This window comes from Sprattus sprattus, assembly GCF_963457725.1.
Source record: "Sprattus sprattus genome assembly, chromosome: 16".
Lineage (NCBI taxonomy): Eukaryota > Metazoa > Chordata > Actinopteri > Clupeiformes > Clupeidae > Sprattus > Sprattus sprattus.
The window spans coordinates 25042969-25068580 of record NC_137914.1 but is presented as its reverse complement, the minus strand read 5'-3'; the positions used below and the strand labels follow the sequence as shown (position 1 = coordinate 25068580).

General features: G+C 40.8%; 1 protein-coding gene across 1 annotated transcript; it reads left to right on the top strand.

Annotated features, from left to right (window-relative positions):
- The first annotated feature begins 12439 nt into the window (after positions 1-12439).
- cd40 (CD40 molecule, TNF receptor superfamily member 5) lies at positions 12440-23410 on the top strand. Its single transcript, XM_080854233.1, has 9 exons — positions 12440-12561; positions 13236-13320; positions 13479-13601; positions 15526-15672; positions 16278-16371; positions 16906-16964; positions 21308-21406; positions 21520-21548; positions 22823-23410. Exons 1-9 carry the CDS (start codon positions 12535-12537, stop codon positions 23114-23116), a joined length of 957 nt encoding a protein of 318 aa, XP_080710359.1. The 5' UTR covers positions 12440-12534; the 3' UTR covers positions 23117-23410.
- Positions 23411-25612: the final 2202 nt, after the last annotated feature.

The following is a 25612-nucleotide window of genomic DNA, read 5'->3' as shown; positions in this document are numbered from 1 at the left end:
TTGAATATTGTCTGCTTCCTTGTTTTCTTTGTGCAAAGGGAGAAGTAAAGGACATATAATAAAAAGGATCTTTGTGTGTTGTTCATTGAGTGACAACAGAAAAAAATTATATTACTTCACTGTCAGTATTTGTCCTCCATTTTTAAAGGTACAGTGCAGGATTTGATCTTTTTGGTACATTGAGCAAATTGCTTGTTCCGGTCCTCTAGTTCTCCGTTTTGTGTGGGTACTGTTAAAACTGGTGTAAGTACACGGTTCTGGATCAAGCAATGGCACACAAACAAAGTGCCTTGGACCGAGACCTACACTTTTCCAGCTAATCCACTTGATCTTAAGGAGCACGGAAGGGAGGGATGTAATTTCATTGGTTGTTGAGCTCAAATATCAACAACCTTTTGCCAGAATAGCGGACTTTACGCTAGTCTAGACTAGTCAATCTGGAAAATCAAGACTCTATACTTCCTCATTCAAGTATCAAAACAACCAGAGAGTGACCTCGACAAAGGGTGCAGTTCTGACCCAGAGTTGAAAAAACACCTAACAGGGACTTTCTTGCATAGAACTGGGTGTAGGTCAGAGTCGTCAGCTTCATATCCTTGATAATAATATTGTGAGGCAGTTCTAATGACAGCTATAAGGATATTCAGACATACGCTTTCAATTAGTTGAATGAATGAATTATTGAGTATTCAAGTGAGGTCTACACTATGTTCCCCCAGACCAAGGTTTTTTTGGTGACAATTTATATCAGCCTGTATGTTTCCCCGTGCCTTCAGTCAATTGTTTCTTCAGATCAATGTTCCTGCACTGCACATTTTTAATTGGAATTTGGAAATGTCCCCTCAGCCCTGTCTTCTGTAATGTCAAAAGGGGAAAGAAATATTCAAAAGAAAGAGACGCATGAGGCACTGAGCCACCTAATGTGTAATGAGGAGGAGAAAGATAAGACAGTGAACAGATCATGTAGCCTGTCAGGTATGTAGCTCGTCAGGAAACTCTCAAGGACTGGCAAACCAACACAGTGGACAAATTGAAAGTGTTTAAACATACCCAGAATGTATGCTGTGTTTCATATTATTCATTCAGTAACAGTAATCAGAATAACACATTAGTATTTCATAAACAAAAAGAGGGCTTTCTCTGTAAGGATCCTTCCCATGAAGTAAGACACTTAGAATTACATAAATGAGTGTCTCAGTGGCGGACTATAAAAGGTTTACTTTGACATGGATGCATCACCCATAGGATTACATTCCATAGCCATTTTGTGGTTGCCGAATATAGCATTCTAACTCAATACAGGACTGATTTCGAATGTTTTTGTCCCTAGTAAATATTTGGACCCAAAAACCAGGGAAAATAGCACATAGGTTCAGAAATCTCAAAGTTTCCCTTTAAACAGAAGACTCTGAGGGTTTCACACAAGCAAGTCTGAACAGTGGAGTCAGTGGATATCAGAGCAATAAGAGATGTGTTTTCAGTGGGATACCTTCTGATGAAACAACTCCAAGTTGTTTTTCCTTGCCTGGTTGATCGCGTCATCAATGCTCAGCTCACCACTCTTCACCTTGCTCATGATGCTCAGTTGCATCTCATTGGTAAGCTACAGGACGATTTAAAGAGTAGAATTACACATTGTGTAAAACTGAATCTAAACCTCTTCAAACTTGCTATGCATGAGCTCCAAATGGATGCTCTCTACTTTGAACTAATGGTTTCACCACAGTTTGAAAGAAATCTCAAGTAAGGATATCTATTTGTTAATCTATTGATGGCCTATTCATTCTTCAAAAACATAACATTACCAATCAGGTTTCCCAGAAACATTTCTGGGATGGTTGTGATTTAAGTAATTGCTTCTTCCTCTTTTGACAACAGAAAATGTAACAGGGTACATCAACAGGCTACAAAAAAGGAAGTTGTCCAGCAATGACGTTATAAACATGTCTGTGATTTCCAGGACTTTGTCCACAGTTTCGTGTTAAACAGATCGTAGGTTAGGCTCAATTCTCAATCTAAACCCTTGTGACAAAGAAATGTACCGGTCTGTCGACATCTTTCAGATGCAACTTAGCCTCTGCTATGTAATGCTAACAGATAACTTTCACTCAAATTCATCCCAAAATACTTAATTGTGTTCTGTTCCTACCTGCGGAACGCCCAGGACGATTGGGTTTTCCATGTTTTTGCAAGCGCTCTATGACAAAGTGAATGTGTCGTCGTTGATTTCCAATTTTAAAACTCTGTCATAATTTGCAATTCGGGATGCAACCTTCACGAAGTTAAAACCTATTTTTTTCAGGACTGTAGAAGTACCTACGATATTGGACACACATAGGTGTACTGATCTACCTCTGCGAGGTAACTCGAAGCACCACCCCCTCTCGTTTTCTCAGTTTAAAAAAATCGACCTAGCGGAATTAGAGAGCGTCGTTCTTTCTCGCCTATGGCTACACCCTTTTCAGAGTAGAATGTGCTTGAGGTTATGCGTAAAGTTTATACAGAGTGCCCTCGGTAGGCATTAGGCTACTCTACTTCAGTTCACTGTATTACCTGATGAAAATGTCATAGCTTGCCCATCTTTACTGACCAATGCGTGGCAGTGTTGCCTATCGTTACCGGTGGATCGGATTTGCATTTTCACAATATGTCAAGGTAGACCACGACGTCTATGCTACGCAGAAAACAGAGACTTTAACTACGGCATTAGGCTACATGAAAAAATAGAACATTGGTACCTACGTGGCCCCATAAAGGTCATGGTGATTTCTTTTCTGAGTTACTTTTCCGTTCCCGCACAATAGTTTGCGTACACTCGCAATAGTTTAGCATTTTCATCGCAATACCTTTGCATTCCCTTGATATCGTTTTTGTTTTAACGAGGCAATGCAAACATATATGGGGGAAAAAATCCCCATGACCCTTAGGGGGCTCTATACTTTGCCGTTGAAATTAACTTCGGGCACTTAGATCAGCTCCACTGAACGAAGACAGTCATTAAAATAATCCAAGCCTCCTATAAAGAAGAATCTGTAATGTAAATGTAAATGTTTTGCATCTGCTTTTTCAAGCACACTTCATTACATATGTATATAATTCTTAACTATGGAGTTCATAGTGATGGTGTAGTATTTCACATAACTGGACACTGTGCAGATGTAATGCCTTAAGGTCACATTCCAATCATGTGATTGGCTGAATTGTAAGAGACATCTGATAGTCAGCAGAGAATGTCCTTTTGAAAATAATACTTGTAAATCGAGTCACGTCCAGAGTCTCAAAAATCTACAAAGAAATGCAGAGATGTTCACAAATGGTGTGTTATTTTTAAATGCACATTCGTCAGTCTATAAATTATTGTAACAGTGTACACATTTGTGAATTGCATGATATTTATTTTTTGGAATCAGGAATACATTTGTGAATCACATGAAATGATCTTTGTGAATTATGAAACTATTTTAACTCCATAAAAATCCAAATGACTTGATAAGTCACATGTCCTACTACACCACGCTTGTGCATAAACTGTGTGTCTAAACCTAGACAGCAAGAAGTGAAAGAAAACTATTTTATTGATCCTCCAAAATGACATACAGAAACAGAGTAACATGAAAAATATTTCAGAATGCTATTTGATGGTCCATGCAATCACTTCCAAATTTCAATGACAAAGGAAGTAAAAGAGGACATTTGCTGTTTGGTAATTAAATGTACCCCCCAAAGTCCCTTATAAAGCCAAATACCAGTACTACAGTTGGCCATAAGAGAGAATGGCAGCCATTATGGAAGGGAAATATGTTTGTTGATGTTTACAGGACTGATACTGAAGCGTCAGCCCTCGTGTTGAGCCCTTTTCATGTAAAGACATTTTCGGGTAAAGACATACAAGTCTACCTGTGCAAGTCCACCGAAGCAAGGACACGAACAAGGTAAACCTTTCAAACCAATACAAAAATTTGTCTTTCTAGTCATGTGTCACAGCAGTATCTCTGTTGTCACTCGCTGTCACAAGAGATCCCAGCGCACCAGAAGGCAGCGCAACCTGGGTAACCTCCGCTCATTTCAACAAACCTCATCTGCTGTAACCTCCTTCTCTGTTGGCCTGTGGAACTGCCAGTCTGCAGGCAACAAAGCCAACTTCATTTCAGGTTATGCCAATCACCTCTCACTAGGGCTCTTAGCTCTCACTGAGACTTGGATCAAACCTGAAGACACTGCTGTCCCGGCAGCACTCTCCACTAACTACGCCTTCTCCCATACATCTCGGCCATCTGGTCGTGGAGGTGGGACGGGGCTGTTGATCTCGGAAAACTGGAAATTTACTCCACTGCTGTCTTCAAACAGGTATGCCTCGTTTGAATATCATGCAATTATGGTAACTGCTCCTGTTAAAACATGTGATTGTTATCTACCGGCCACCAGGACAACTGGGCGATTTCGTCCATGAGCTGGACACCCTGCTGACAGCCATCCCTGACCATGAGTGTCCAATACTCATCCTTGGCGACATGAACATCCACCTAGACAACCCCTACTCGGCTGACTTCCGGACCCTGGTCCACTCGTTCGACCTACAACAGGTACCCACTCCCCCAACTCACAAAGCAGGGAAAGAGCTCGACCTCATCCTTGCTCGGAACTGCACAGTGGCGGTCCGTCAGGGCCTTCAAGGCCTTCTCTGCTGGCCTAAACATCATCAGAAAATAAATGTAATAAAATAAATTTAATTTTAATATTTTCTTTTCATAAATATGTATTAAATGATTCCCCATAGTCCATTATCTTCATTTCATGCTTCCAGCGTTGTTCATTTATGTTAGAGCTTTCATCCAATCATATTTCCGCTATCATGTGTTGCCACGCTCCTTGAAATCTTCCCAGAGAACAGAAATCTTCCCTGAGGCCTTCAGAATTCACATTGAAGGCCCGTGTACATCTGATTGGCTATCACAACTTGCTGTTTCAGTTCATTTAAGTTGAATGAACTGAAACAGACAGTTGTGACAACCAATCAGATTTCGAGTTGGCGACACTGGGCCTTCTAGAAGGCCCGGAAGATTTCTTTCCTCTTGCTGAACGTGACACGTAAACGTCCTTTGATTGGATACTGAGGCAGACCGGTGCAGTGCTTCAGTGCTCAGTTTAGCTGGCTAAAACGACGTACATCGGTTTCAATGCTTATTCTTCTAGTTGTTTCAATTGGTAAGACTAAATATAATTACATTAACCAACTCAAATAAATTAGTTTACACAAACTTGATAATTCCAGTTTTTGATACAATTACAACGCCATTTTCAAGACGGAACTTTCAAGAAAAACTGGATATCGTGAGGATGGGAAGTTTAATGAAACTGCTTTGCAGGTGGGACAATGCGATGTTACTTGTTAAACTTGTTAAACCTCACATTGAGTCACATAGGCTACTTTTGGTGGACTTAATAAAACTTTGTAGACTAATCCCTGAAAATCGCCTTTTATTTTTAAGTTGTGACAGTAATATCCAAGCGATCATATAACTTAGAGTTTACTACTCTTAATGTATTGTTAATACGGGTGTATTGATTTGAAATGCTCCGGAAATATTAATAAAGTCTGTTGTACTCGACTATGTTAAGGTGATGCAATGCTCACTTATACTGCCTTTCTGTATAAAATATACTGGTTCGAGAGCCATGGCGTCATAATGATGGTATTAGGAGGTGGATTCACTCAGTTTAACATCGTGTAGGACATCGCTGAAGGCCTAGTCGTGAAATGCACGGACCGCCACTGGAACTGCACCACGGAAAACCTAACCGTAACCCCTCTCCATCTCTCAGACCACTTCTTCATTCGCTTTGATGTTCGACTCATTGAGCAACCCTCTGTCCCTCCTCCTATGGTCTCGTTCCGGCGCAACCTCCGCAACCTCTCCCCCACTCACTTTTCCTCCCTGGTTTCCTCTACTCTTCCACCTTTATCCACCTTCTCCTCACTAGGTGTCAATGACGCCACAGAATCTCTCTGCTCCACTCTAAGCTCATGCTTGGACAGTTTGTGTCCACTTTCTACCAGACCTGCGCGAGCTACCCAGTCTCATTCATGGCTGAGTGATACCCTCCGAACGCAGCGCTCCAATCTCAGAGTGGCTGAGAGAAAGTGGCACAAATCTGCAGCACAGGACGATCTTGCAAGCTACCAGACACTGCTGGCCTCCTTCTCAACCAGCATCACTGCTGCTAAGAAAACTTTTTTCAATGACAAAATCAACAGTGCAACTGATGCTCGGAAACTATTTTCCACCTTCAAAACTCTGCTCTACCCTCCTCCTCCTCCCCCAGCTACTAACCTCACAGCCGATAACTTTGCTTCCTTCTTCACAGAGAAAGTGGCAGCCATTGGGAAACAATTCGACCAACTGTCTTCCCCCCCTAAGGGCGCTACCATCAATAACTCATCTTTTCCCTCCTTCACCCCCCTCACTGAGAGTGAGGTCTCCAAAATCCTAGCAGGTAGCCGTCCAACTACATGCCCGCTGGACCCTATCCCATCCAACATCCTTCAAGCCATTTCCCCTGCCGTCCTACCGGCAATAACACAGGTGATTAATGCCTCTTTAAATTCTGCAACATTTCCTTCTTCATTCAAGGTGGCTCGGGTGACGCCACTGCTCAAAAAGCCGTCTCTCGATCCCACTCAGGTGGAAAACTACCGACCGGTCTCACTTCTCACTCTCCTATCTAAAACACTTGAGAGGGCAGCCTCCAAACAGGTCACAGAGTTCCTGTCAACAAACAATCTCCTCGATTCAAACCAGTCTGGATTCAAAAGCGGTCACTCCACCGAAACAGCCCTGCTATCTGTGACAGAGGCTTTAAAAACAGCTAGAGCAGCAGCTCAATCCTCAGTTCTTGTCCTGCTTGACCTATCAGCTGCGTTTGATACAGTCAACCACCGCATTCTTCTGTCCATACTATCAAGTATGGGCATCTCAGGCAAGGAGCACTCCTGGTTTGAATCGTACCTCTCTGGGCGCTCATTCAAGGTGTCATGGCAAGGTCATCTATCTGTACCCCACCACCTCACCACTGGGGTCCCCCAGGGGTCTGTAATGGGACCACTTCTCTTTGCCATCTACACCACCTCGCTGGGCCCCATCATCCGCTCGCATGGTTTTTCCTACCACTGTTATGCCGATGATACTCAACTGGTTCTGTCCTTCCCTCCTGAGGACAACACTGTTTCGGCACGGATCTCAGACTGTCTTGCTGATATATCCACATGGATGAAAAACCACCACCTTCAGCTGAACCTGGCCAAAACAGAACTGATGGTCTTCCCAGCCAAACAGTTCATCCACCACAACATCAACATCAAGACTGACTCTTTATCTCTGGCTCCATCCAAAACAGCAAGAAACCTCGGGGTCATTATTGACGACCAACTAACCTTCACAGCCCACATTGCCTCTGTCGCGAGGTCATGCCGCTTTGCGCTTTACAACATCCGCAAAATCAGGCCGTACCTAACCCAGTATGCCACCCAGCTCCTGGTGCAAACCTTGGTGGGTTCCCGCCTCGACTACTGCAACGCCCTCCTAACGGGCCTGCCGGCATGCGTGGTAAAACCACTACAGATGATCCAGAACGCAGCGGCGCGCCTGGTGTTCAACCAACCAAAGAGGGCACATGTCACCCCGCTACTCACTGAGCTCCACTGGCTGCCAGTAGCTGCTCGCATCAAATTCAAGTCACTTATGCTTGCCTACAAAGTGCTTACTGGGTCTGCTCCCACCTACCTAAATGCTCTTGTAAGGGCAAATGTCACACCCAGGACGCTGCGCTCATCCAGTGAGCGTCGTCTGGCACTGCCCCCGGTGCAAGCAAGGCAATCCAGACTATTCTCAGTTGTAGTTCCACATTGGTGGAACGACCTGCCTAGCACTACCAGAGCAGGAGCGTCCCTCCCTACCTTTAAGAAACTCTTGAAGACCCAACTCTTCAAAGAGCACCTCTCTTCCTAAACTGGCACCTTGGCTCAACCTGCACTTAAGCAGCAACAGGCCCGCACTTCTTTTTTTTATTCTTTCTATGTCGTTTTATAAGCAATATTTATTGTTACACCAGGTTTTTTTAATGCTCTTAGCTTGATTGTTCTCCCTTGTACGTCGCTTTGGACAAAAGCGTCTGCTAAATGACTAAATGTAAATGTAAATGTTAACCTTTTTTTGTGAAATACCGTTTTTTGGAAACTTAAAGTAAACTTTGAAATCCAACTGCAAATAGATAATCTATAAAGATAATTTAGAAAACCATTTCTTAAGATAAAACTAACCTGCATGGTGTATATTTATATGGCAGAAGTAGGCTCTTTTATATAGCCTACAGAAAAGAGCGTTATATAGCATAAGTTTAGTGCTTTCATATAGCCTATTGGGAAAGGGCTTTTCCTGCTAAACCTCTTTTTCTTTTTCCTTCTTGACGGTCTGTGGAAAACACAAATGTACAATCCCTAATGGGTCACAGACATTTAAAAAAGCTTTTTCTGATCTTTTAATTGAAACAAACTTATAATTGACACTTTTTAATAGTTTATTTTTATCTATTCTTAGGTATTTAAAATAGATAGGGTATAGAGGGTTAAAGAATATGTGAACATGCATAAGCTGAGAAATGGCTTGACATTTGAAATGTGAATTATTTCAAAAGACGTTCTTTAGATCTGTAACATGGATTGTAAAATGATAAACATTTCTCAGTTCTTTACAGATGACGCATACAATAAACATGGCTGGTGTAGACCTATGTGATCAATGTTGTGCACATTTGAAAGAACAATGGACAAGAGTGACAAAGAAGTTGAAGTTGCTTTCGTATGTAAATGTAAGTATCTTTACCTGACCTTGTCTACTATGTCTGCCACTTACTGGTCCAGCTCATTAGCAGGTCAAAACTAAGGCCTAAAGTATAGTTCTGCGGACGCAAACACATTTTGGTCCATGCATGGTGGACATGACACAAATGTGACATTAGCCTAGTCCACGCGGACGGTCCTTGTAATTCCAAGCATTGTCAGGCCAGAGTCAGGGGTTGAAAACAGGCTGTTGGATTGCAACTCCAGTGTGTATTGTAGGACCCTAGTGCCCTTGTGAAAATATAAAGAAAGAAGAAATCCAAAAGCTCAGAAGATCCAGATAAAAACAGAAGGTAAGAATAAATCCAAAAGCTCAGAAGATCCAGACAAAAACAGAAGGTATCTTAGAGGGGAAAAAGGGCAGATCATTACAGGGAATTCTAAACACAAAACAAGTCAAGAAAAACGGTTCAAGCAGGTAACAAGCAGAATGGTAACTGCACTTCCGCATCTGCATTGCACAAACATAGATGTTAGCTGACCTTAGCTGCCAACTCTCTTGTTTATCATTATGATATTTTAGATTGGATTAGATTCAATTGGACTTGTTATTGTGCTGTAAGCATCTAAGATGAAGTGCAAATTGTTGTCTTATTTAAAGAAGTACCAGTGGTAAGCTCTACAGCATCTATAATTCAATACCTTACAATATATACAGGCTACATACAAACAGTGGAGTGCAACACATCTACAGATAGTGGACAGAGATGGAGAGTAGGGAGTGCGAAAGGAAGGTTGTTTATATAGTAAATGCCCATTGGTAATATGTACAAACAAAATAACAGTTGACTGAACAGAATGAGTGGTTCAGTTCATGCAAAACATGAGCCTTGAAAAATTGCAGTGAAAGGTCTCTGCCTGTGCAGTATTTAGTGCAAAGATGGTGTTAGCGTTAGCGTTCACTGAGTTCAGCAGGGTCACAGCTTCTGGGAAGAGTGTCTTCCTGAGCCTTGTGGTAAGGGACCGAAGGCTCCTGAAATGCCTCCTGCTGGATGGGAAGAGAGTAAAAAGTCCATGGTTTGGGTGAGAGGCATTTATAATGATGTTTTTTTGTTCTGCCCAGGTAGTGTTTATGATAAATGTTCTAAATAGTGGGTAACTGGTTGCCAGTGATCAATTGGGCAGTTTTCACAGAGATACAGTTGGTGAGAATGCTTGGAGTATGAACAATATGAATGAATGCTAAGTATTATGAGTGTTTTTTTAAAGAGCTTATTTTGCCTTCTTTGCAAAGAAACTCACTGGACCATTTCTCTTGAGCTGTACTTTGCTATAATGTAAAGTTATTTTTAATCAGTTTGGTTTCTTAGTTATTCAGATCCATTTGGTATTCAAATCTGAAATGGTCAACACCCTTGACCTGAGAAAGGATACCTGTCCTTCAAACAGTAGAGTTGGATATATTCTGTACATTTTGGTGGGTTCTGAACATGCTGTCTCAGTGTATACACTGGTCCTACAACAGCAAATAAGTACATCACCGAATAGCTATATATGGTGGTATGACTGACCAGATGGCAGAGGATCAGGGAAGAGAGAAAGGATCAGATGAAAGATAGGTTTCTTTGTGTGAGTTATGGGACATCCTGTACAAACTAAGGTGTCCAACGACCCCTCAGTACAATATCTACTACAGTCAGTTCAGTGCCAGAGACATGCAAAGACATGCAAAGACTGGGTATACCAGACACTAAAATGAGTGCCAGACCTCCACACTCCATTTCCAACTATACTGGCTCAAAGGTATTTGTTCAAACAGGCTTGTTATTATGTTTCATTGACATTATGGCATGCTATTTTTCATCAAAGCTCGTATTGATCAAGGCATACAGAATGGCTAATAATTGTTGTTGCCCTCCAGGCTGAGGAATATCTTATGGGGTTTTTTTTTGTAATGAATGAATGAATGAATAGTTAGACTTTTACTAGTGAGGCCTGGCATGAGATATTCTGGCGAGGCCATTCATTAATCCCACAAGATGTTTTTGCGAGACAATCATGCCTAAAAGAGACGCTAAAACCTGTGTTGTGTAGTATGGCCACAACTAAGATCTTTCGTGATTGACAAACGCATCTTTAGTTGGGAAGCAACACAGTAACAGAAAGCGAAGTCATCAAGTGCTGGTTGATTTTATTCTTGAACACACTTTATAAAAACCAAGTTCATTTTGAATACTGAGGTTCAGAACACAGGTTCACACATAGAGATTTTTCACTTTTGCTCTAGAGTAAACAACTCTCAGCTATTTATTTGGCAAATTAAAGGTGTACAAAGAATATTACGCCTTTGATAGTATTGTGCAGCTGCAGTATTGTGCAGGTAAAAGATGTTTGGCTTCCAGAAGGATTTTTTACATCATTTAGATTTATCTGTTTTTTTTTGTTTTTTATTATCATGGGAGGTTTTATACAGGGTAAATGCTTTATGTCTCCTCTTCCTGTTATTTTGGCAAGAATGTAATTTATTAACATATGATGATCATGTGTTGGTAGGAAGACCTAAATCTAGAGAGTTCCTAAACTACAAGCTCTGAAGAGGACATCAAGCTTAGTAATCCGCAAAATATTGTAATGTTTGAAATTATTGTTGCATTTATTAATACAGTATATAAAACCTTCTGCAGTAATTTAAATGGCTTGGTTAGCTGAGCAGAAGTTCTGAGCTAAATTACTTGACTAATTGGGATGTACCTAAAAACTCCTATCTTTTGTTCAGTTCCAACTGATTGGGGGTTCCCCGATTCTACTTCAGGAGCCAATCCCCATCCTAATTAGAGGTAATCCCCACAGTAAGTATGGTTCTTGCACTATATTGTACAGTACAGTACAGTCCAATGATCATTTACAGTAAATGTCCTCTGCCATCAAAGATACGCACCAGTAGCAAGTAAATTAGCTACGGTTCAGATGTATCCATAGTATTTTAGTTTTTTTGTGGTAACTCAACACTGTCAAACCTTTAGTCTCACATCCCTTTTCAGACAAAGGACGCTGAGAAGGAACTGAAAAGAAAGATTTCCCCAAGGGAGATGTCCGCAGTGATTGTAATGATGAATAGTTTATGCGAAGTGACGTTAGAGTAATTCTAAAGTGTGTGTGTGTGTGTGTGTGTGTGTGTCTGCCTATTTCTTTGTCTCCATGGTCACTTAAAACATACATGTTAGCCTCTCAATTAAACACTATCCAGTAAGTAGTAAAGGCAGTTTACACACAATGACAAATCTGTCATTGTTTTCTTCAAACCAAATACTGTACTGTACAAATACTATTTTTTTTTTTCGCATCTATGTTTTGTATGCGTTATGGAACATCAGGCACATTAGAGAGGTATAAAAAAGTTTTAACCTCATTTGAAATACAGTGAGAACTACATTCAATCAATTTTTGAAAATCCGTTAAATGTAACAAATTAAATTATACTCTTTACGTCTAAAGTGTGGATGACATTGCAAACTATCATACTGTTTACAGTTGTGGTGTCACTATTAAAAGAGAGTCACGTGGTTGCTTTGAAACGGGAACTTGGAATCCCCCCGAAGAAGAGCGTTCTTAAACTACACCCTCTGCTAACGGTGGACTACACGCTCCGCGAAAAGCTACCGCATCTGAGGTGCCCAAACGCAACAGAGTTCGTGGAAATGAAGTGTTATATCGTGTTATTGTTGGTAAGTAGGACTCGGTAACATTATCTGTGACCTGCTCAGTGGTGTATTGGTCCCTGGAGAAGTGGGTATACTCTTATTTTTTTAAGCAGCCCATACAGCACAGGATAAACGCCTGTTTTGAGAAGTGGGTATACGCAACGCTGACTGAAAAATAAGTGGGTATACTCCGTATATACCCTGGACTACACCACTGGACCTGCTACGATCTTTGTCTGCAAAACGGGAAGTGTGGAGGCTGTTTGTAAAGTGAATGGCAATTGAACTGGTTTCAGACGTTACGATTAATCAAACGTAGCCTTTGTAATTCTTCAGAGCTCATAAACGACTTTCCTAGATGCCTACATTCGTTGTAGATTGTCGAAACATCATTAATTGCATGCTTTTATGGGCAACAGAATGCAAAGGTTTTTATTTTCACTTTCGGTTCGACGTTACCAACATGACGCATAATGGCCAAAAATAATAAATCACTGAAAGAATATCAAGTTTACAATACCATACGTTCGGAATAGTCCTCAACACCTAGTAGTGAAAGTCTCTGAATATCATAATTAGTCATAATCCTAGCATTGAGTGGGTATTTGTGGGACTTTCCGTGAAGACGTACAGTTTCATTATCAGTGGCGCAGAGATGCGTACGCTAATGTGTATCATTGTTTTTTCTCCCCATACAGATTCAATTCGTCTTTCATGTACAATGCTGCGACCCCATGAAAAACTTTCCTCACCAGGGTGATTGTTGCAAGAAGTGTGGGCCTGGTAAGATTATATTTAAAAATGAAAGCCCCCCCCCCCCCCCACACCCCCACACCCAATGTGTTTGCCCGATGACTTGAGTTGCATGCACTTCAGTACGTCAAAATCATTGCAAACAATTATTTGCAATTATCAAAAGCTCATGAAACTTGCATTTTTAGGAACAAGGATGCCACCAAATGCCAACTGCAAAGATCCCCAATGTGTACCGTGTAAAGAAGATGAATATCAGGATGAGTACACAACAGAGGTGAAGTGTAAACGCCACCCATACTGTGATCCAAGTAAGTGAGACAAGTGACAACTGCATAAAAACATGGCCTAGTTCTCCATGCTTCTTCTGGTTACCTTAAACTCTGAGATGAGGAAGTCCTACTAAACTCCTTTAGCCTGGTATAATAGAGCAACTGTTTTGAACTCTCAGGTGAATAGATCATGACATTAGTTTGCTTTATCATAAATTGGATTTGAAATTTGTGAAGTGTCAAATACCTTAACGGAGTGCTGTATGTCAATCATACATAGGAACGACATACCTGTGTCGACACAAAAGCAGCATTTTACCTTCTTTTTTCCATCCATCTTGTTCGGTTTTCATTGAGGGATTCAAACAGAACCATACCATGAATGGAAACCTTCTGCAGTGTGGAGGCAGACAAAAAAATTGGAGTTACTTGAAAAAAAAATTGGAACCTTGGAAAGCTCATGCAGTATGAAGGACCCTATAGTTTGTCCTGATAGCAAGATTAGCCATATGTGTTAGGGCAGGTCTGCTAATACATTAGGTGTGATTTCATCATGGTATGTACTAAGAAAGTGTACATGGCTAAAACTGCATGCTGCATGCTGCATGCTGCAGGAGCACACAATGTCAAGTTACACTTGTCCTACTTATGTATATGCATTAGTGGGAGGAGCAAAGGGAAAAGTGTGAGTTTCAAGGGAAACCCTGTAGCAAATGGGCATGGAGCGTCTAATGACGTACTCCTTTGTATGTATGAACGCTTGGGGGACAAGCACAAGTTTGTTTTGCAGTGAAGGCAATACTCCAAGCCCCAGGTTTGCTTGGTTGTTATATTTACATTTTTTCATTAAGCAGACACTTTTATTCAAAGCGACATACAAAGGACAGAACAATCAAGCTATAAGCAATAGAAACCTAGTATAACAACAAATACTACTTTACATAAGAAATAAAGAAGTGCAGGAATGTAACTACTGTAAGTGTGATATAAGTACTAGAGGAGATAGCAATAGAGGAAGGATAAGGATAAGTAGAGGAAGGGAGAGGAAGTGCAAGTTAGGAAAGGAGGTGCTCTCTGAAGAGTTGGGTCTTCAAGAGCTTCTTGAAGGTAGAGAGGAACGCCCCTGCTCTGGTAGTGCTAGGCAGCTCGTTCCACCAACGTGGAACTACGAATGAGAATAGTATAGATTGCTGTACTTGCACAGACGGCAGTGCTAAACGACGCTCATTAGACGAGCGCAGCGTCCTGGGAGTAACATTTGCCCTTACAAGAGCATCTAAGTAGGTGGGAGCAGAACCAGCAATCACTCTTTAAGCAAGCATAAGTGACTTGAACTTAATGCGAGCAGCTACAGGCTGCCAGTGGAGTTCAATGAGTAGTGGGGTGACGTGTGCCCTCTGCGGTTCGATGAATACAGGACGCGCTGCTGCGTTCTGGATCATCCGTAGTGGTTTCACCACACATGCTGGCAGGCCCGTTAGGAGGGGGTTTGCAGTAGTCAAGTCGGGAAAATCACCCAGGTTTGTACCAGTAGCTGGACGATGTTAAAAGCAACCTTTTCTTTTTGCCATCTCTTTCATTTCATCCACTTGCGTACAGCATTGATTTTGTCAAAATACGACTAGTATTTTAAAGTGGGTGTAGAATTATGGCCCTGTAACATATTTCTGCTAATGACACCTCATTAGCAAGTAAGTATTTCTCCTGTTTGCTTAACTTTTGTTTCTTTTTTTTTGTTGCTCAGTGGTTCCATGGTTCCATTCAGTTGCGCTTTTATACTGGCTGCCACAAATTATGATTAGAGTGCGGTGACTTATTCGGCATGCCTTGCACCGCGCTCTCCTACGTACCCATGTACATCTACCCAATCAGTATCAGCTGGTGCCATATTGTGACAGTGAGAGGTGCTGCCATATGTCCTGTGTAGAAGGTCATTTAACCTTGCCTGCCTGTTTTTGTGCAGATCTTCATCTGGAGTCAGTGAAGCCCCTCACAAAGGAACACATCAGTTTGTGTGCGTGTATGAAGGATCATCATTGCGCCAGTGCATCATGTACCATGTGTATCTCAAACAGCCTGTGCCCACCTGGCTATAAGGTGGCTCAAAACGGTAGGCCAGATCCCTGTGCTGTTTAATGAACAGAAGGAGTACAAATGAAAGGGCATGCACAGTTTATCAGTGGCTAATGTATTTTAGTGTCAGTCACATCAGGCATCAAAACCAGTAAACATCTGTAAACCAGTGAATGTTGGTCTGTTGTATAGCATCAGTGGATATGAAAAACTCAACTCTTGACAGGGTGTTTATGGAATGGGCTGTGCTTGCTAGATCTTGCTATTTGTGTTCATGTGGATTTATGTTATCTTTGGATTCTCTTGTGCATTCAAGGTTTATGTTAGAACTTGGAAAGTCTCAAATGATTTAAATTCATGCCTAACTAATTGAAATGAAGAACTTACTAACTGGAACATCTTGGCAAACTGAAAACAAAAAACATATTTTTAAATTGAATTTGTTTTGTATAACATATGGAATTCAGTTCATTTGTATATTGGATAGACTTTAGTCAGCTTCCGGTTATGTCTCAGGTGTACTAGTATTATGGATATGGTTCACACACGTAGGCACTCTCTGATCTGAAGGATATAAGGATAGTGTGCAGTGAAATATGGAAATACTAACAATCATTTATTTTGTTCTGGATGCTGTTCCAGCCACTCAGAAGACTGACAATAAGTGTGAGGCATGCCCTTCTGGAACCTTCTCAAGTGAATATTCATTACAGGGCAGGTGTCAGCCGTGGACATTGTGAGTTGGAGTATTTTTCTGTTTAAAAGTTGCAATCATACAGTTTTAAATTATAGCTAATAATTGTAATGTTAATAACTGTAATGGTTTTGTGATTGATCACATTTAAGGGGGGATTGTTTTACAGCTAAGAGAATTATTATGCTTTATTTATTTATTTAAAAATCTGAAGACCGTTGTGCTGAAAACATTTTGAATAATTTAATTGAATATTTCAAAAATTTCATTTTGATTAGATTGTACAAGAAATGCAGCTATGCCTGTATGCCTCATGAGTATCATCTTCTTTAAAATGGAGATCTTCCCAAACAGCCTTGGTCTGCATTCCCACAGAAGAGAATTCAAGAGAAAGAAAGTGAAATGAAGTAGTCATCATCTCAGTGCTAAAGCCACTGAAGTTGTTGTAGAAGTGAATGGACATTGAAATTCAAAAACTCTGAATGGAACATTACCAGAACAATCGTTTAAAATGTAATTGTTGACAATGAACAAACTTGGGGTTAATGCTTATGTTCTCTTTTTTATGTCCATAAGGTGTGGAGGTGTGGATGTTAAACAGGAAGGCACTACGAAGAGTGACAGAATTTGTGGAGGTAAGTGAAATACATCATCACATTTGTCCGATCTTTCTCTTAATTTGTTCTGGATTGTTTAGTCAGATACATTTACATTTTCATTACGTATCAGAGAATTGCATCATTGTGATATTTCTTTATTGAAGACTACCAAAACCACAACTGTAAAGTGAAAAATGTGTGGGATCTGAAACTTTGGTTGCGGGAACAGAAACTTTGAAAGTATGACCTGACTCATAATGATACGATTCGTTTTGATATGATATGCTTGTTCAAAAAAACATATTTCAGACATATTTGGTTTGTTTTTGACTGCTAATTATATAATCTAAACAAACAGTTAAATCGACACTATTAAAGGTATAAGCAACTATGGTAACTCAGATCAATTGACCGATCGCGAAACTCCTCCCTAGAACGGCCCTCGTCCAATCATACCTTAGCAACCGCTACTAGGAAAAGAAGGTCCGACAACTTTGAGGTCTGAGCAGCATGGTTAAACAGTGTGCCTACGAGACTTGGCAAGGTACGCTGAGAGATTAGAGGGACCCTTTGTTTTATTTCACATTTCCAAAGCCCAAAACACAGAGGAAAGCTGCAGCGGTGGATTAACCAGTGTGGGAGACCCCAGCCCCAGCTCAACACACATATGTCTGCGCCAAAGTAAATGAGGCTGTTTGCAGCTAGCTAGCTATCTATCTAGCGAACTACGCTTTCGCTAGGTATGATCACTAACTCTGTAGTTGAGAGAACATCCCCAAACAGTTATGGTTCATGAATACTTGTATTATTACCACTAAAAGTGCATTACTAGTCTCTCCAACTAAAGTGTTAATGTTAAAAATCTAAATGTTAATGTGACTGTCTGTAAAATTGCACGCTGAGCCATCCTTGCTAGTGATAGCAAACGCCAGCATTGAACAGAACTTTTAACTAACACTTTGTATTTATGCTTGATACAACATTGAACAGAACTTTTAAGCAACACTTTGCATTTATGCTGCTGGCGTTAGCTATCGGAAGTTAGGATAGCTCAGCGTGCAATTTTACAGACGGTTTTACTGACAGTAACATTAACATCGCTTGCTAGGATAGTTCAGCGTGCAATTTAACAGACTGTAACATTAACACTTTGACGGTAACATTAACATTTTGATTTTAACATTAACACTTTAGTTGAAGAGACTAGCTCGAGCTTAACGTACTGAAGGCCATTATGAAGTTTATTTATTTTACTCTTTTTAGCATTTTGTTAATACTCCTGAGTACCCCAAGGTATGCATAAGGCACAACCTGAGAGCAATAACCTGCCGATGTAATAAAAAGCCATAGCATTACATCAGGATTATCATTTTACCAGCAAGTTATCGCTAAAGAGATTGTCACCATCCTAGCTAGCTAGATACCTCCAGAGTCTCTCGCCAGAGACGGAATACATTATAATTAAGCAATATAGCACGAGTGGGGTAGGTAAGGGATAATCCCATGGGTGGTGTTCGGCCGTAGCCACCCAGGCCGGAGGCCGAGTGGCATAGGCAACAACACATGTGGGATTATCCCTTACCTACCCACTCCCACGAGTGCTATATTGCTTTTATAAAACAATTCTACAGTCAACAAATTAACATTTCAACACAAAGTTATGAATTAAAAATGGTTTATTTCACCATTGTTTCTCCGCAACAAAAAATAGTTCCATTGTCAACGTCTTGTATAAGAATTGTGAATTAACGGTTATCATCAACGCGCTATAGAATATTTCATCGCGGAGTGATTTATTATTAGCTGTGAAAAGTCCCCGTTGGTATGTTCTCTGTAGCATGGAACGTTTCTCGTCCAATCAGAAACAGCTAAATAACGCAATAGAACCCAATTGTTTTATAAGAATAAATCATCTTTGTAGGTTATTAGCTAGCTTGAAATATTATATACAGACCTTACCCAGTGGTAAAATAACATGACAAGGCTTCAAGGTTGTGCTGGCTGCATTTAATGAAGAGGTTGTGGGGTTTCTATATTTTTTTTTATTGAGACCTGTATGCTTGCTTTTGCTTCAATTATTGTTGTGTCCACTTCGTTGTTGATCTTAATATTTTGGGTATATGCTTCCACTGCATATTGCAGTCCCTTTTGCCTTGATCTGGAGGATATCGTGGAGGTTTAACTCCAAAAATCATCACTCACATTGACAGCTATAGCGCTTATCCCTGTATTTGCCATGGCTTTTGGGTTGACAGTTCCGGGAATTGTGTCGGACGTAGCAACAGTAACTAAGGGGACGGGGCCCTGGCGATCGGTCAATTGTAATATTTGGAAATCTGCTATCAACCTATTGATATTTTTAACATCTAGTCTCTGTTAGCAGTCTAGGGTCCCTGCATGTGAAAAAAGGAAACGACTCTGTCTTGTAATGTCCAGCCAATCAGAACAGCAATGTGAGAGAAGTGAGAGGATAAAGAACAAAATAGTTCCACCTTTTAGTTTTATTGACAGCAGAAATAAGCATTTACACTTCACTGAAATTTCACTGGCAGATGTTTGAGTATTAGTACAAAGAACACACCAGAAGTCTTTAAATAGGAGAAGGTGGTTAGCAGCACCATAGGATTTCTTTGGTTGGATTAGGTGTGCTCAGCCACTAGAGAGCAGGTATCACACCTGCTGTGAATTAGCTCAACAAACTTGATTTGGTCTGAGGGAACCTCAACAGGGAAGAGGATCACAGTCATTACAGGATATAACAATATAAACTGTGCTGATGGAACGATACTGCAGTCTTTAGGTATTGAACTGTAGACCACATTTACGTGGAGTCAGACCCATGGAGGTACTATACAGACTTGAAGTTCTGACCCCATTTATTTTAGTGGCAAAGTCTATGATAGCTATATTAGCCCAGGAAGTACTAAAATGACTGCTGACATCTCTAAAAAATCTCCTCCAATGGCTGCTCACTTCAGGCACCATTGATACGTTAAAGGCACCCAGTGCAACATTAGGGCATCAAAATGGAAATATTCTGGATAAGACAATCTTTATGATATTGACATTTACTTCACCATATTAGCACATTTGCATCATTATTTGATACTTTGGGCGTTAAAAAGAGCGCTAAAACTAGCTGCAAGAGCGTAGCCCTTTATTTATTGGTGCCAGCAATAAATAAAGCAGGATTCCAGTCAGTAACGGATTCCCGACGGCAATTCTTTGAGTTTTCCAAACACGTGACGTCACTTTTTGCGAGCTATTCGATTCGCGCTTTTGCAAACAGAACCAGTGACATGATCACGTGATAGAATCTCCGGAAGCGTTCGGGACTCCTCGGTCTTGTTCGTGTGCGGTCGGAAGATTTGAAAAAATGGCCTCTCCCCACCGGCGATTGTTGTTCACGATTTTCTATCTTCAGTTCTCACCACACAACGACGTCTCATCTTTGCTCCTTGAATGTCGATATGTAATGGTATGGAGTTATTGAAACTTACTACGTGTAAAAAAGACTAGATATTGAATGTTTATTTTTCGAGTCTCAAGCCTCTAAAGTTGCACTGGGTGCCTTTAAAGCCATTCAGGCACCACATAGCAGATTAGAACAGGCACTAGAACAGGCTGGAAAACTTCCGGCAATGACAATCATTAAGCCATTCGAAATCGCGCATAGTTGTCTTGAAACATCAGTGGTAATATAGGATGTTTAACTTCCACATAGAGATATGCTCAAACTAATTTCTTCATCGTCACCTACTACTCACTTACGTATACCTATAGGCCTATATTAAACAACATGACACCATTTAATAATGTTGTTTATTGTTTCTCATATAGAATGAGACCAATATAATAACACGGGCCAAAAGGCATTAGCCCTGACACAAATCTCAGCAGCCAGTCTCCTTTATCCCTATCCTGAAGGAAGTGAACTATGAGGCTCGTGCCCTTCACTAAACTCATGCATGAGCTGCGATATCTTTAGCAGAGAATGGCAAAGACTAAAGCATCTGTTCTAATTTCATGAAGCTGTTTGAAAACATCTCACATTTGCAACAGGCAAAGAGCAATATAATGAAAGATTACTGAATTAAATTAGTTTTTGCTTTATTTGGTCAGAAAAGCCACACACTTTTCAGTTGAAGTCTATGGAGGCACCGTCTTTATGCCACAACATTGTCTCAGGTGGTTATAGGCCTACCTTATGCTAATACTGACCCCCATGGTCAGACCCCAAGTATGGGATTGCCATTAAAAAATATGTGCATTTTGCACAGTCCGTAAAACCACAAATAAATGAAATTGGACAGTTTTTGGCAGAGATACAATGACAAACAATTTTATGATTAATATATGTTTTTCTTTTATCATTTCAGTTATGGGAGTAGCACATCACGTTGGTCTTATTGCAGTTGCAGTCACAGTCATTGTATTAATCTTCGCCATCATTGTCGGGATATGTCTGTGCCGAAAAGGTAATGAACAAATAACCTCTTTAATATTTCTCCTCTAACAAGAGATTCTTGACTTTCTTGAGTTGATCTTTACTTTTCAAAATGCATTTAAACTCTGTTGTTTATTGTTGTAGGAATATGTGGAGTGGATCTGGGCAAAAAGGTAATTATTTTATGGCTTCATTTTTCAGACCATCATATTAAATTAGACAACAGCTCCTTATGATGATCTCATAATTAGTGTGCATGTTAATGCCCATACCATGATCCAACAAAGATTATGTATCTTGCTTTCAGGCTTGTTTATTAGGCCTGTATATGCTAAATAATTGGTCTGGGAATTCCCCGCCCCCTTCACTGCATTTCATTTGCTCAGTTAGTCTGGCGAACTACGCAATGGCGGTCCACTTCAGTCACGTAATTGGACACTCCTTTAACCAATCAGACCAACGATACAGGTGACGTACTTTACTGTATGAATTGTTCCAGGGCAAGTTTCTGTTCTGTTTTCAAAGAAAACTTGCCTTTGAAATTATCCAAGACAGCCGCGAGAGCAGTATTGAAGTTTTGCTGTGCTTCGGATGCCTCCATGTCGAATGTTTTCAAACTCTGTTTGCCGTCGCTTTTGTTACGTAGTCGTGGTTAGTTTAAATCCGCCAATGGCGCGCCAGATCATAGCCAGGTAGCCAATAGCCAGTTTGTGATTGGCTCCAAGGATCCTTGCAGTTCCCCACAAACCTAGCATATGAAATTTGCCAGACCGATACGGCAAATATATTGCATTTATTATTTTTATTATTATTATTTTATGTATGATATTTATGAATCTATTTATTAATTGTTATTTATTATTATTTAGCTGTGTAAGAAGTCTGGTTGCCTCTACTGTCTCGTTGTCTTTGTGGCAATGACAAATAAAGTACTTTGAACTTTGAGGCAAAATCAAATTGGCCGGAAGTAGAGGGGCGGGACTTCCCGGACAACAGAATAATGTGAATGCCATGACAATAGCAATTAATGTTATCAATTCAACATGAAACATCTAATAATTTCAATTAACAATTGAACACTTTAAATATTTCCAGAACATGCACTGATGTTTACGACTTGAATGAAACAAGTGATAAATACTCTTGACATCAGCACATATAAGAATTCCTCTTGTTAGGACACACTCAGAGATGAATGTGCAGTTTGACCTGTCCCTCAAAGGCCTTACTCTAGTCCAGCTGTCCTGTGTGTGCATACATGCCAATAGCAATTCTGCTGGGCCACTTCCTTTGATGTTGCTGTTTTTCAGTAATATTGTAAGGTCACAGCACCAAATGTGGAGCTCACAGCCTTTCACATTAGGGTCAAATAAGTTGATTGCATTTTGAATTTTTGAAAGAATTGTGGGTCAAGTAAACTGTATTATGCATTTCCATTGTGTTTTAGACAAAACAGATACAAAAGTATTTTGAACATGTGAAGGATAATGAAGACATTGAGGCTGGGAAGAAGGAACGGACTGAACTTCTCCCAGTGGTTGGACAAGAAGCTGAGGAGAATGAGGTCAAGGATGACACCAGAGCTGGTGTTCAGGAAGGAGGCGCGGGAGGTGACAGTTACCCCACTACTAGAACCCGCTCCGAGGGAGGACAGATCGTACAGCAGGAGGAGGGCAAAGAGGATGTTCTCTCACAGACTACATCCTGTGCGTCCGAAACAGATGAGTGCTTTGGACAGTAAGGTGATGTTTCCCATGATGACCCTATCAGGAATGTGTGGCATATAGATGTGCTGTTGGTACACCTGCTTGGAAAATGTGCAACTTCTCTCCAGTTTCTTGGGCGCTGATATTGTTGTAAGCATTACACCACCTACTAAACCGCATCTGAGCCAGCTGCTATTGCTTCATGCACACTGCGCTGTGAAGTGTATGTCCATAATCATAAAAATTGTTAAGCATGGTGTAAATAATTAAATCATTAAACTCTTTGCCATGACCAGGCACAGGAGAATGTTTTTCTGCTGCTCTGCACACAAAGTAAAACTGTCTTTGTTAAATGTTTTTTCTAAAAGTTTTTTTTATATCTCATTGTTTGGATGAATTGTTTTGGAGATAGGAATTGTCAGGAGTGTATAGCATAATTAAAACCTTTTCTGTCTCTATGTTGTGTTGTAGAGTTTATTTTTTGTTATTCAAATGTTATGGCAGTTGTTTTTTTGTCAGGATTACTGAAAACTTGTAATGTTTTAATGTCTGAAAATTAGTTGACGGAATTTCCAGTCATGCAAACATCAAAATAATCTTGTCCATGTAAGCCTGTGTATCACATACCTCTGTTACACTAGATTAGATATACGTATTGGGCCAGAATGTCCATGGAGGTGTAAGGAATGACAATAGCAAAAGGTTAAAAAGTTAAAAGTGTAGTGTATTAAAATGTTCAATTAGAGCAGGGGCGTCCCTCTCTACCTTTGGAAGACCCAACTCTTCAGAGAGCACCTCCCATCCTAACTTGCACTTCTACTAGTACTTAACTTGCATTTACAGCAGTTCATTCCTGCACTTTTTTTCTAATCCTTATGTAAAATAGTATTAATTGTTACACTAGGTCTCCATTGCTCGTAGCTTGACTGTTCTCTTCCTTGTACGTCGCTTTGGACAAAAGCGCCTGCTGAATTACTAAATGTAAATTAGGTTACTCAGTTGTTCAAATAATCTGTTAAGAGCTATACTTATATAGTATGTCTGTTAAGTATTGTCACAGATGACAGGGATCTGTGGCTAGCCAAATAAAAAATAAAAAAAAGCGAAAGGCAAAACAAAACTTAGTGGCCTGGCCAAGGGTGACTGGAGGGGTGGCTGAGGGGCCTCTGCTTCTCCCTGCTTCTCATAGGGCGTGGATGCAACTCTGAGGGCTGTCCTCTCTGCTTCTCCCTGCTTCTCATAGGGCGTGGATGCAACTCTGAGGGCTGTCCTCTCTGCTTCTCCCTGCTTCTCATAGGGCGTGGATGCAACTCTGAGGGCTGTCCTCTCTGCTTCTCCCTGCTTCTCATAGGGCGTGGATGCAACTCTGAGGGCTGTCCTCTCTGCTTCTCCCTGCTTCTCATAGGGCGTGGATGCAACTCTGAGGGCTGTCCTCTCTGCTTCTCCCTGCTTCTCATAGGGCGTGGATGCAACTCTGAGGGCTGTCCTCTCTGCTTCTCCCTGCTTCTCATAGGGCGTGGATGCATCCCCCAGGGCTGGCCTCTCTTCTTCTCCCCGCTTCTCGTAGGCTGTGGAGGCGTCCCAGAGGAATGGCCTCTGCTTTTTATAGGCCATAGATGCATCCCTGAGGGCTGGCCTCTCTGCTTCTCAGATATTGGGAGAAGTCACCTCTCCTTAGTGGCTTCCCGAGTCACCAAAAACACGGTTGAGTCCCTGTCTCAATACACCTGCTGCCCCACACAACCTGCTCCTCTCCCCTATTGTCTCTATTTCTCTCCTTCTTATGGGAATCCTGGTCTCTCATAAGACACAGGTGGTGCTGATCATCATGCCTCAGCCATTTTTAAACAGAGGCCATGTGGTGGGTTTTCTTTGACAGACCTGGCCGATCCTTGGCTGTCTGGGGTACTGGAAGCACCATCTGCCTGGTCCTGTCATGGCGGCGCACTTGTTCCCTCCGTCTTGTTACAGTAAATAAATTAAATAAGTTGAGGGACCTTATCAATCAATACATGTAGTTTTTAGTGGCACCTAGTGGTGAGGTTACTGAATTGCGACCCGCTCACAAGCCTTTATATATACATACTATGTGTACAAGTACCTATCGTGACCACCAAATGCCATCTCGAGCCAGTGTTTTGGTTTGTGCATTCTGGGCTTCTGTTGAAACATGGCGGATTCTGTGGAAGAGGTCCTGCTCCCTATGTAGATATAAAGGGCTCATTCTAAGCTATGGACAACATACGACAATTCATAGTTACACTAATGAAAAAGATTGATTATGTAATTAAGAGACACGATTAGTAAAGGGATTAAATCAAATATAGCAACATATCAATAAGGCTGTGGGTGCACACTTAATAATTAATACTAACGTTACTATAATAACAATATGTACAATATTCATCAAACAAACACACAACGTTCTCAATTCAAAATTCAATTTCAATATTCAATATAAATAAGCATATGCTGATCAATTAATCTATTTCTAAAGAATTGAGTTCCAACTATAGTTCCATACTGATACT

Excerpts from the sequence above, each read along its gene's own strand:
- cd40 (XM_080854233.1), top strand. The coding sequence starts at position 12,535 with ATGAAGTGTTATATCGTGTTATTGTTG. Across the intron at positions 13,321-13,478 it reads TTGCAAGAAGTGTGGGCCTG|GAACAAGGATGCCACCAAAT; the intron begins GTAAGATTATAT and ends TTGCATTTTTAG. Across the intron at positions 21,549-22,822 it reads GAGTGGATCTGGGCAAAAAG|ACAAAACAGATACAAAAGTA; the intron begins GTAATTATTTTA and ends ATTGTGTTTTAG.